This window comes from Microcaecilia unicolor, chromosome 3 (assembly GCF_901765095.1).
Source record: "Microcaecilia unicolor chromosome 3, aMicUni1.1, whole genome shotgun sequence".
Taxonomy (NCBI): Eukaryota; Metazoa; Chordata; class Amphibia; order Gymnophiona; family Siphonopidae; genus Microcaecilia; species Microcaecilia unicolor.
In genome coordinates, this window is record NC_044033.1 from 298,436,519 (window position 1) to 298,450,043 (window position 13,525).

General features: G+C 45.0%; 1 protein-coding gene across 1 annotated transcript in view; it reads left to right on the forward strand.

The window, feature by feature from the left end:
- Positions 1-429: 429 nt before the first annotated feature.
- LOC115466749 (keratin, type II cytoskeletal 80-like) overlaps positions 430-13,525 on the forward strand; it is a 73,061-nt gene continuing 59,965 nt past the window's right edge. The window contains 1 exon segment of the mRNA XM_030198218.1: positions 430-884. Coding sequence (XP_030054078.1) covers positions 588-884 — 297 coding nt within the window. The 5' untranslated portion in view covers positions 430-587.

The following is a 13,525-nucleotide window of genomic DNA, read 5'->3' on the forward strand; positions in this document are numbered from 1 at the left end:
CTCTTCTTTCTTGCCAATTGAAACCCCACCTGCTAACCTATCAATTAAATCCTCAAGAAGTCCGAGTTTGTGAGCAATGCTATTACAATGTACTACAGGTTTACAAATATTCCTTGAGGTTTTGCCAGAGCTTGTGTACAATGTGCTGGTGCTGTAGGATTTCTGCTCCTCTCAGCCCAATAACTGCCTTCTATGGCGCAGTTATCAGTGTCACCAAACTCGAAAGGACAGGGATGCAGGGCATGTGTAGGCTGTAGGACTGAGTCATGCCTGTGACTGTTCATTTACACTAAAGCTGATCTTTCCTCCCAAATTACACGAGAAATATGAAGATATATATAGAGAGAGAGACATACATATATAAAAAAGACAACTGGTTGATCTGGATTATAATAACAACAGGCACACCCTCTCTCTGCGGTTGTAGAAAACGCCAGAGAAGTGTTTGGAATTCATTAGCTAAGCTTAACTCCTAGGAGAGGGAAATCACAGAAGTACTCTCTCGGGCAACTAGATTTCCCGCAGTCCCTCAGCCAGAGCAAATAGCCCTGTCCTTCACCTGCAAGGCCTTGAGCTGTCAAGCCACAATGGCCAGTTTCTCAGAGAGTGAGGCGTTTAGTGAGAGGAGAAACCTTTCTGACTTTACCACTTCCACTCCTGAGATGTGCAACGGTTATACAGCCGGAGCCAGTGTTAATGGTGAAGCTGATTCCAGGAGTTCCACATACAGTCACTCATCAGCCATCACGCACGTGACAGAACACAAAACTCAGCTGAAATCCTCCCTGAAGAAGAGGTCCTCCACAAAGCGTGTGACAATTCAGGAGAAGGGGACAGAAGAGACTGAGAGCTTAAATGACAAGCTGAATTCCTTCACTGAGAAGGTAAGGACAGTAGAGAATAAGAAATGACCCAGAGGCATAAAGGAAGTAGGAAACCTCTGCCAAAAAAAAGATGGGGGGGAGGGGGAGGGAAATTCTCAGATCTACACAGTACAGCAAGGATTCCCATATCTTGCCCTAAAGAACCACGGACCAGTGGCGTACCGGGGGGTGGGGGGCGGTGGGAGCATGGAAACGAACGACGCTGACCGGCGCGCGGCACCCCCCCCCCCCCAGAGGCGTGCACCCAGGGGTGAGGGGGTTCTTTCGCCGGGGTGGGGGGGGTTGTCCTTTCACCGGGGGGGGGGGGGCGCTGCACCCCGGGGGGAGGGGCGCATCGGCGATCCGCCTCGGGTGTCAGCGCCCCTAGGAACACCACTGCCACAAACTAGTCTGGTTTTCAGGATGTCCACAATGAATATGTATGGATATATCTGCACACAATGCAGGTGACGTATGCAATACAATTCACGCATATTCATCAAGGAAATACAGCTTTCAAGCATCTGATTTGGAAGCCTCTGCAGAGAAATTGTCCCCTAGGGGGAAGGAAAGGAGGGCTTCACTTATGTATATAGGGGCTGATATTCAGACCACAGGAGTTAGCCGGTGCAGTTGGCAGTGATGCCAGACATTCAATGCCAGGCCATTTCCGGTGACCGGCACTGAATAACCGGTTTATTTTTGGCTGCTTAAAACATAGCTGGCCAAGTCGATATTCAGTGCTGGCTGGGTAAGTCCATAGCAGCCAAAGATAGACCTGTTGTTGATGTGGCCACAGATTTGTCCACCAAATTTAGCCAGCAATGCGCTGAAAATTGGTGGATAGCTGGTTATATCATGCAATATACTGTAACTGGCTATTTGCTAAGCACTAACCAGGAGTATTCGGCAGGAGACAGCCAGCTATCTCCCGCTGAATATCAGTGAATAGCCGGTTAAGTACCATTTAACCAGCCAGGTGCCAAACAGTTTTGAGTATCGATCGGGTAAACTACAAGAATATCCTAACACATTCTACCAGTATAGCATCTTGGTTTTCTCTCTCCATAAATAGTTAGGAATGTGGCACCTGCAGGTCCATTTTGCGTAGAGGTTAAACATGGGAACAGTGAGGGTCACCTTCAGACATTCACATTTCCACAGTATTTTACAAAAGGCTCTGCTGAACACAGAGAGTGAGTATACTGGTTAAGAGAGGCTCATCTGGTTAACTCATGCTGACCAGGCCCTGAGGGAGCATTCAGCGGCACTTACCCGGATAGTACCACTGGACATCTCGCTGCTAAAACCGGCTATTGTGTTGGCAGTTCAAGGCACTAACATAATAATGGCAATAATCAGCCCTTAACTGGTTAAGTACCATCCGTTCATATATACCCGGCATTAAATATCTGGGCATAATTTCAGTAGCAGTGGTCAGCATTTAAAAAATACTGACTGCCACTGGTTGACTATTAATCCCAGAGTCTTTTGTAAAATATCTAGATAAACACACGTATTTCTTGGCGTGTCCAGCGAAAGCAGCAATTTTACATAAAAGCAAATAGGAAGAAAGAATAGCATCATTCAACATCTTCCATGTATAAGAGCCAGAGACTGTATGCAGAAGTGGTTATTTTGCAACTTCCACATATAAGCGCTGGCACTTATCCCCTGGATTATATATGGTGCTTTGAATTGCGTGCGTAAATTTGGGCAGATGCCTGATTTGCGGACACAACTTAATTGAATAACAAGTCAATTAGCGCCGATAATTGGCATCCTAACAAGCAACTATAAGCAGTAATTGGATTTAATTAGCGGTTATATACTAAAATTTAGGCGCGGATCCACGTGAGTCTGAAAAGAGGGTGTAGAAATGGGAGGGTCATGGGTGGATCGGGGGTGTTCCTCGAATTTATGCATGTAGTCATAGACTAAGGGGGATACACCCCTAATTTAGGTGCAAGGATTTGCACCACATTTCAGTTGGCCAAGTTTGATGATGGCATCTTTGATATGGACCTGACCCTCACGCAGCTTCTGCGAAACATGCCGCATGCCAGTCCTGTTTACTACTGGTCCTGTTAACTACTAACTAACTGCTAAAAGCTAAATTCTAAATAATTCAATCATTTTAAATGAGTAAATACTTTATTTAAGAATGAGTAAATAACATTGAATTATGAGAGGACCCATGAAGAGCCAATGGCGTGTCAAGAGTTGAGAACAATCGGGTCTCTTGACAACTGAATTGCCTCCGCCACACTCATTGTGCTAATGAGGTCCTTTAACCAAATTAAATCTATTTATAATGAAAAAATGAAGAAAAGATTGGATGTGTATATACAGTGATTTTGAAAGGATATAAGGGACAATGTTACATTGTCATGAGAGTTGAAGGTGCTGGGCATGTTTTGAATTAATTAGTTGGCACATCTAAAGTTAGGCATGAGTCCCAGGCGTATGTGCTAGTCTAGAATCTGCAATACCAACAGAAGAACAGGGACCCTCGCAGTCTCGAAGTCACGTCAAACACAGCAAAGGCAACAAAGAAATAGAAGCTAGACGATCAAAACATCCAATGACTCAACACGAGCCATGTTTCGGCTGCAATGGCCTGCTTCAGGACTCTCCATAAGATGTTATCAATAAGTTATAATCCGCTGCTAAAAAATGCACTGAAAACTGAAAAAAAACCTGGGAAAATCCAACTAAAAGGCTTGTGAGCTAAAGAAATCTCTAGTGCTGAGATGTGTCGAGTCATTGAGGGGCCCTTTTACTGAGCAGCAATAAGCCTAACGCGGGCTTACAGCTCACTCTTCTGGGACTACCGCCGGCCCAACGCAGCTGGGAGTGGTAGTCTCACCACGAGCGCACCATTTCCGGAGTCTTGCATGGTGGTAACCTGACGGTAGTTGGGCATCGCTGCGTGCTGCCTGGTTACCATTGGGTTAGGGCGGGAGCCCTTATCACCACCTCAATGGGTGGCGGTAAGGGCTTCCCGTCGCATGGCCATGTGGTAAGAGTTCTCCGCATGGCCATGTGTATCTGTGGTCTTTTTACCTACTGTGGTAAAAAGGGCCTTGGTGCATGGGAAAACAGCTCCCACTGCTAGCGCAGGGCCCTTTTTCACGCAGCTTGGTAAATGGACCCCTGAATGTTTTAATGAGCTGTTTTAACATTTTGAACATCATCTAGCTTCTATTTGTCACCTTCACTGTGATTCTATAATCTGCACTAGCTATGCTAAAACCAGCTAGTTTGTGGGTGGTTCGGGCGGGGGCAGAGTTAGGGCGAAGCAGAAACTTAGCTAGTTAGTGTGATTTTCACTCCATTAACCAGCTAAGTAACCTCATAAAGTTAGGATAGCAAAACAGCTATCCTAACTTTATGCAGCAAGTTCACCGGGTACCATTCTGAATATTAACTTCCGGGTCGGAGGTCATACTACTACTACTACTTAACATTTCTAAAGCGCTACCAGGGTTACGCAGCGCTGTACAATTTAACACAGAGGACAGTCCCTGCTCAAAGGAGCTTACAATAAAGGACAAAAAGTGCAGTCAATCAAATTGGGGCAGTCTAGATTTACTGAATAGAAGTATAATGATTAGGTGCCGAAGGCGACATTGAAGAGGTGGGCTTTGAGCAAGGATTTGAAGATGGGCAGGGAGGGGGCTTGGCGTATGGGCTCAGGGAGTTTATTCCAAGCATAGGGTGAGGCGAGGCAGAAAGGGCGGAGCCTGGAGTTGGCAGTGGTGGAGAAGGGTACTGAGAGGAGGGATTTGTCCTGTGAGCGGAGGTTACGGGTAGGAGCGTAAGGGGAGATGAGGGTAGAGAGGTAATGAGGGGCTGCAGATTGAGTGGATTTTTTTAGGTAAGTAGGAGAAGCTTGAACTGTATGTAGTACCTGATCAGAAGCCAGTGAAGTGACTTGAGGAGAGGGGTGATATGGGCATATTGGTCTAGGCGGAAGATAAGACGTGCAGCAGAGTTCTGAACGGATTGAAGGAGGGATAGATGGCTAAGTGGGAGGCCATTGAGGAGTAGGTTGCAGTAGTCAAGGCGAGAGGTAATGAGAGAGTGGATGAGAGTTCGGGTGGTGTGCTCAGAGAGGAAAGAGAGGACAGTCCCTGCTCAAAGGAGCTTACAATCTAAAGGACAAAAAGTGCAGTCAATCAAATTGGGGCAGTCTAGAGTTCCTGAATAGAAGTATAATGGTTAGGTGCCGAAGGCGACATTGAAGAGGTGGGCTTTGAGCAAGGATTTGAAGATGGGCAGGGAGAGGGCTTGGCGTATGGGCTCAGGGAGTTTGTTCCACGCATGGAGTGAACCGAGGCAGAAAGGGCGGAGCCTGGAGTTGGCGGTTGTGGAGAAGGGTACTGAAAGGAGGGATTTGTCTTGAGAGTGGAGGTTGCGGGTAGGAGCGTAAAGGGAGATGAGGGTAGAGAGGTAATGAGGGGCTGCAGATTGAGTGCATTTGTAGGTAAGTAGGAGAAGCTTGAACTGTATGCGGTACCTGATCGGAAGCCAGTGAAGTGACTTGAGGAGAGGGGTGATATGAGCATATCGGTCTAGGCGAAAGATAAGACGCGCAGCAGAGTTCTGAACGGATTGAAGGGGGGATAGATGGTTAAGTGGGAGGCCAGTAAGGAGTAGGTTGCAGTAGTCAAGGCGAGAGGTAATGAGAGAGTGGATATTCAATGCCAGGAGCCGCACAAAACCTGGCACTGAATGTCCAGGGTTAGTTCAGCCCAGCCCAAGGCTGGAAGTAGCTAAGCAGCCATTTACCGCCAAGAGCTAAATATTGACCCTATATTCTTTTCTGTCCACCCTAATGATGCCCAGGCCACGCTCCCTTGAAATCTCTGTGTTCCAGAGATGTACAGTTGTAATTGACAGCTTGCTGAAAATGCTGTTTATACCTGTAGATCCCTTAAATCACTTCCTTGGTCTAGTTTCACAGTTTCCTCACTATATCTTGCACCTGTATTTAGGTACCCAGTGACCCAAATTCTTCCTTTTCTTCTTGCCCTCCATCTGCCATTCCTCTAGAGCTTCCAATTCAATGTCTTCTACTTCTTTGTCCCCAAGCCACCCCTCCCCCACCATAAGTTACTGCTAAATCTTTTTAACTACAAAAGTCACATCCTTCCATAAGTCCCTCATAGCCCTACATATAATTCCAAGTGAAAAGATGGAGAAGAAAACATAAACAGCCATAGAAACCATGATTCAGAAAACACAGTGATTGATAACCCTCTGTTCAGATAGAACTGAAGCTACAATTGAGAGCAAACAATAGAGGGCTGCGTACGCTTTGTAGCGCTATAGAAATGCTAAATAGTAGTAGTAGTAGAGGATACTACTATATGGAGTAAGAAAGGAGACATCCAGGGTTCTTGATGCACAAAATGGCACCCTTGGCAAAGGTTGCTGTCAGCGCCCCACGTCCTTTTCAAGCTTGTGTGCTCACCGACTAGTAGACTGACTCAAAAGAGTGGCAAATACCTCCTCTCCTGCTGGATACCTGGAAAGTCAGTCTTCCTGCTCCCCTTCCCCGTAATGGCCTAAAGGAGACTCTTCTTTTGCATATTAAAATGTAAACCAGGGAAGCAGGATGAAATCATGAAGGTTTCAGGTTCTGCTGTAAGTGACAAGAGGAAGTGCCATAATAGCATTGTGAGGCTCAAAGCTGAGGGAGAGAAATATGTGGAAGAGGATAAGGATAAAGCTGAACTGCTTAACGATTATTTTAGCTCTGTGTTCACAAATGAAAGACCGGGGGTAGGGCTGCAGAAAACAAAGGCTAAAGGGATGGATGTATGGTAGACCAAGACCCGTTTACGGAGGACTGTGTTCGTGAGGAGCTTGCCAAACTAAAAGTAGACAGAGCGATGGGGCCTGATGGGATACACTCGAGGGTGCTTAAGGAACTTGGAGAAGTTCTGTCGGCTCTGCTGACGGACCTCTTCAATGCTTCCTTAGAAACTAGAGTGGTCCCGGTGGACTGGAGAAGGGTGGACGTGTTTCCCTTGCACAAGAGTGGAAGTAAGGAGGAGGTTGGGAATTACAGACCTGTCAGTCTGACCTCGGTGGTGAGTAAACTAATGGAAACGCTTCTAAAGAGGAGGATTGTGACATTTCTTGAACTACATGGAATGCGGGACCCGAGGCAGCATGGGTTCACTAGTGGCAGGTCGTGTCAGACGAATCTGATTGTCTTCTTCAACTGGGTGACCAAACAGTTGGATGTGGGAGGGGCGCTTGATGTGGTATACTTGAATTTTAGCAAAGCCTTTGACACAGTTCCGCACAGGCGACTGATAAATAAATTGAGTGCCCTCGGTGTGGGACCTAGAGTAACTGATTGGGTAAAAAACTGGTTGAATGGTAGGAGACAGAGGGTGGTGGTAAATGGAGCTTGCTCTGATGAAAAGGATGTCGTCAGTGGAGTACCGCAGGGATCGGTCCTAGGGCCGGCTCTTTTTAACGTCTTTGTGAGCGATATTGCGGAAGGGCTGTCTGGTAAGGTTTGTCTCTTTGTGGATGATACTAAACTCTGCAACAGGATGGACACCTCATGAAAGGCTACAGAGGAAATTGGAGGGTCATGGGATAGGAGGAAATGTCCTATTGTGGATTAAAAACTGGTTGAAGGATAGGAAACAGAGAGTGGGGTTAAATGGGCAGTATTCACAATGGAGAAGGGTAGTTAGTGGGGTTCCTCAGGGGTCTGTGCTAGGACTGCTGCTTTTTAATATATTTATAAATGATTTAGAGATGGGAGTAACTAGCGAGGTAATTAAATTTGCTGATGACACAAAGTTATTCAAAGTCGTTAACTCGCGACAGGATTGTGAAAAATTACAAGAGGACCTTACGAGACTGGGAGACTGGGCGGCTAAATGGCAGATGACGTTTAATGTGAGCAAGTGCAAGGTGATGCATGTGGGAAAAAAGAACCCGAATTATAGCTACGTCATGCAAGGTTCCATGTTAGGAGTTACGGACCAAGAAAGGGATCTGGGTGTCGTCGTCGATAACACGCTGAAACCTTCTGCTCAGTGTGCTGCTGCGGCTAGGAAAGCGAATATAATGTTGGGTATTATTAGGAAAGGTATGGAAAACAGGTGTGAGGATGTTATAATGCCGTTGTATCGCTCCATGGTGCGACCGCACCTTGAGTATTGTGTTCAATTCTGGTCGCCGCATCTCAAGAAAGATATAGTAGAATTGGAAAAGGTGCAGCGAAGGGCGACTAAAATGATAGCGGGGATGGGACGACTTCCCTATGAAGAAAGACTAAGGAGGCTAGGGCTATTCAGCTTGGAGAAGAGACGGCTGAGGGGAGACATGATAGAGGTATATAAAATAATGAGTGGAGTGGAACAGGTGGATGTGAAGCGTCTGTTCACGCTTTCCAAAAATACTAGGACTAGGGGGCATGCGATTAAACTACAGTGTAGTAAATTAAAAACAAATCGGAGAAAATTTTTCTTCACCCAACGTATAATTAAACTCTGGAATTCATTGCCGGAAAATGTGGTGAAGGCAGTTAGCTTAGCAGAGTTTAAAAAGGGGTTGGACGGTTTCCTAAAGGACAAGTCCATAAACCGCTACTAAACGGACTTGGAAAAATCCAAAATCCCAGGAATAACATGTATAGAATGTTTGTACTTTTGGGAAGCTTGCCAGGTGCCCTTGGCCTGGATTGGCCGCTGTCGTGGACAAGATGCTGGGCTCGATGGACCCTTGGTCTTTTCCCAGTATGGCATTACTTATGTACTTATGACACCCTGCAGGGTGTGAATGACTTGAGGAATGGACCGATATTTGGCAACTAAGGTTTAATCCCAAAAAATGTAGGGTCATGCACTTGGGTCGCAAAAATCTGAGGGAACGGTACAGTATAGGGGGTGTAGTGCTTCAGTGTGCGAAGGAAAAGCGGGACTTGGGGGTGATTGTGTCTGACGACCTTAAAGCTTCCAAACAGGTAGAAAAGGCAATGGCCAAAGCCAGAAGGATGCTTGGGTGCATAAAGAGAGGCATGACCAGCAGGAAAAAGGAAGTGAAGTGCCATTGTATAAGTCTCTGGTGAGGCCTCATTTGGAGTACTGCATGCAGTTCTGGAGACCGCACCTATGGAAAGATATAAACAGGATGGAGTCGGTCCAGAGGGCGGCTACGAAATTAGTAAGCGGTCTTGAATGCAAAAATTACAGGGACAGGCTTAGGTACCTCAACATGTATACGCTGGAAGAGAGGAGGGAGAGAGGAGACATGATAGAAACGTTTAAATATCTCAAGGGCATTTATGTACAGGAAGAGAGCCTTTTCCAAATGAAGGAGAGCTCTGGAATGAGGGGGCATATGACAAAGTTAAGAGGGAATATGCTTAGGAGTAACCTAAGGAAGTACTATTTCACAGAAAGGGTGATGGGGGCATGGAATGGCCTCCCGGTGGAGGTGGTGGAGTCGAGGACTGTTCCAGAATTTTAAAAGGCATGGGATAAGCATATGGGATCACTTAGGAATAGGAAGAATTAGGGGTTACAAAGGATGGGCAGACTGGATGGGTCATATAGCCTTTATCTGCCGTCATGTTTCTATCTGCAGTGAACATTAGGGTAAGAGATTTCACAGAGAATTTCAAGACACCAATAAATAGAGAAAGACATTAAAGCATGAAGAATCTTTAAAATCACTTTAAACCTTCCCTTCTCCTCCACTGCTAACTCCAGACTCTGTTCCTTTTATCTTGCTGCACCATATGCCTGGAATACACTTCCTGCACTGGTACATCAAGCTCCATCTCTGGCCGTCTTAAAATCTAGGCTAAAAGCCCACCTTTTTGATGCTACTTTTAACTCTTAACCCTTACTCACTTGTTCAGTACCCTTATTTTATCATCCCCACCTTAGTAATTGCCTTATCTCTTATTTGTCCTGTTTGTCTGTCCTAATTAGATTATGAGCTGTCGAGCAGGGACTGTCTCTTCATATTCAAGTGTACAGCGCTACGTACGTCTAGTAGTGCTATAGAAATGTTAAGCAGTAGTAGTAGTAGTAAAACCTTAATGATGAAGAAGAGAGTTGGGGGATCTCCTTCTGCATCCCTCCAGTGAGAACAGTCAGGCCCTCTCCTATGCCCTATCACTACAGACAGACACTGACCCTTCTGCATCCCTCCAGTGAGTGTAACCATGACTTTATCTACACCTTTCTACTGCTCTATACCTTTCCAGTGAGGATAGAGAGCCTCATCTCTTCATGCTTCAAGAAAGCACAGACAAAGCACATGATCTTTGAGATTATAAGCCTCTAGTTTTTCTACATTCCTCCTCAAGAAATAACTGCCCCTTTACACCTCCTTGAAAAATTCACAGTCCACGTTTTAAACCCTTACAGTGAGGAAAAACCAGAGTCCTAATTTACTTTTTCCTTTTACTTTTATTGCAATTTCCAGCAAAATACATAAAGATTCTCCTTACAGGGAAACAAGATATAGTCATATCCAAAGTAACATTTAGGAAATATTTCCATCAAAATTATCAGTATAGGATAGCTATACTTTCTTAGACCTCAACATGGGGGGGGGGAGGGGAATACAAAATAAAATCACATTAGATAGACTTAGAGTGCCATGGCTTCTACCTCATCAAGGCTCCGAAGTACCATCAGAAACCCCCTGAGCTAGTTACTCTTTTACTTTGCCAAAAAAAAATCTTCAACTGTTGCGGGTCAAAGAAAACGTATACTGGCTGATATTCAAAGCAATTTAAGCGGGCAGGAACCTGGGGCCACCCATTCACCGACATGTGGCATTTATCCAGGCAATGCCGCTTAATAGTGCCTCTGACTGGTGCAAAAAAAGTGGGCAGTACAGGGGGCAGTTTTGAAGAGGAGCCGGCGGTTATGCGGGTGCTGGCAATGTTCAATGTGAACATGGGTCAATTTCTTAGTTGTAGATTTAAACACAGCAACGTCCTTACTTGTATTAAGAATTAAATCATGCATGCTAACCAATGCAGATCAAATCATTTCTACCGTAATATTGGGGGCCTTAAAGGGGAAGGGAGGAGGCTACAGGAATAGGCACAATCCCCACTCAGTCTGCAATCCTCCAAGGCAACTCCCAGCATTGCTCTCAGTATCCCACATTAAGAATTCTCCACGGGACGTCCCTCCTCCTACCTCACACATTCTTCTTCCATAGATCTCTCTAACATTTGGGCAACATTTAAACTATCCTCAGATAGCTCTTCTTCCCATCTGTTCTCCTGACATTTGTTTCTCTGGCAAAAAGTACATCCGACTAGTTGGTGGTAATACTTCTTTTGGCACCCCCAATATTTCCAACAGGTATTGTTTTAAAGAGCTCCATGGGTGCAATGTTCTCAGATTTACGAAAATTGACACAATACAAACTAGATCTTCTAGCAAAGTTTTCAAATAACCAAACTAACCAATAATGCGACCGAAAGCTGGTCCCTTTGCTTGCCTATCCAAAGATTTGCATTGAAAACTGCACAATTTCCTCCCTAGTTCAAACCTTCTGGCCTCTTGGGTAATAAAACGAGACTTACAATCTTGTAAGGAAAGATCCATATTAGTTGTACTCAAAAACAGTGTCTCCAAACAAGCCACGGCCTCCCAGATAGAGTCAAGAGTCACATTGGCAGATTTAACCAAAGGAGTCATCATAGATGCGCCAATCTGCCCTCAACAGACACAATTGCATCCTGCAATTGCATCTCACATTTGCTCCCTGCCTCCAAACGTTGTTGTTGTTCCAGGGCCCTTACCTTAATTTGAGAAAGTGAGTCTAATGCCACTTGGTTTCCTCCTACAGCAGCCTGTCTGCCCTTCTGGGCTTCAACAGAGCCCCCCCCCCCCCCCCCCCCCCCCAAAGAAAAAAAATCCCTCATTTGACTCCAGGTGCATCTGCAACTGATCTGAAGCAGGCATCAGTAACAATAATTCGTGGCTCAGAAGCCTGTCTAGGTCAAGGGGCAGAAGTCGTATCTCTGGGCTGAGATTTGCAACGAGATCCGGCAAGGCTGCCTCAATGCCAGCATCAGCTTCAGAAGAAGTTACTGCTGCGTGGACCACACATTTTTCAATTGATGATATTGCACCTGGTGAGGACTCCTGAGGAAATTAGAAAGTCATGGGATAGGAGGTAATGTCCTATTGTGGATTAAAACTAGTTAAAAGATAGAGTAGAGTTAAATGGTCATTATTCTCAATAGAGAAGGGTAGATAGTGGAGTTCTGCAGGGGTCTGTGCTGGGACTGCTGTTTTTAATATATTTATAAATGATCTAGAGATGGAAGTAACTAGAGAGGTAATTAAATTTGCTGATGACACAAAGTTATTCAAAGTTGTTAAGTTGCAAAAGAATTCTAAAAAATTGCATGAGGATCTTATGAGAATGGGAGAGTGGGCATCCAAATGGCAGATGACGTTTAATGTGAGCAAGTGCAAAGAGATGCATGTGGGAAAGAGGAACCTGAACTATAGTTACATGATGCAAGATTCAGCATTAGAAGTCACTGCCCAGAAAAAGGATCTAGGTGTCATCATTGATGATACATTGATACTCCATGCTCAGTGTGCAGCGGCAGCTAAGAAAGCAAATAGAATGTTAGGAATTATTAGGAGTGGAGTGGAAAGGAGTGGAGGAGTGGCCTAGTGGTTAGGGTGGTGGACTTTGGTCCTGGGGAACTGAGTTCGATTCCCACTTCAGGCACAGGCAGCTCCTTGTGATTCTGGGCAAGTCACTTAACCCTCCATTGCCCCATGTAAGCTGCATTGAGCCTGCCATGAGTGGGAAAGCGCGGGGTACAAATGTAACAAAAAACCAACACTGAGAAAATTGTAATGCCTTTATATCACTCCATGGTGTGACTGCACCTCAAATACTGTGCACAGTTCTGGTCACCACATCTCAAAAAAGATATAATGGAATTAGAAAAGGTACAGAGAAGGGAAACAAAAATGGTAAAGGGGATGGGACAACTTCCCTATTTGGAGACGCTAAAGTAGCTAGGGCTCTTCAGCTTGGAGACGAGAAAGCTGAGGGCAGATATGATAGAGGTCTATAAAATACTGAGTGGAGTGGAATGAGTAGACGTGATTTGCTTGTTTACTCTTTCCAAAAATACTAGGACTAGGGGGCATACAATGAAGATACTAAGTAGTAAATTTAAAACAAATCGGAGAAAATATTTCTTCACTCAACGTATAAACAAACTCTGGAATTCATTGCCAGAGAATGTGGTAAAAGCAGTTAGCTTAGCAGGGTTTAAAAAGGTTTGGCTACTTTCCTAAAAGAAAAGTCCATAAGCCATTATTAAGATGGACTTGGGAAAATCCACTGCTTATTTCTTGGATAAGCAGCATAAAATCTGTTTTACTGTTTTGGGATTTTGCCAGGTACTTGTGACCTGGATTGGCCACAGTTGGAAACAGTAAACTGGGCATCATAGACCTTCGGTCTGTCCCAGAATGGCAATGCTTATGTTCTTATGAAAAATCCTTGCCTTCCCCTTTTGCTTCACCATCTTAAAGGTTTTTTTTTTAACCCTGCAACAACAGTGAGTAAGGCAATAATAGCAGAAAAATTCAGAGCTCCTTGTAGCGTGACTGTCTAGG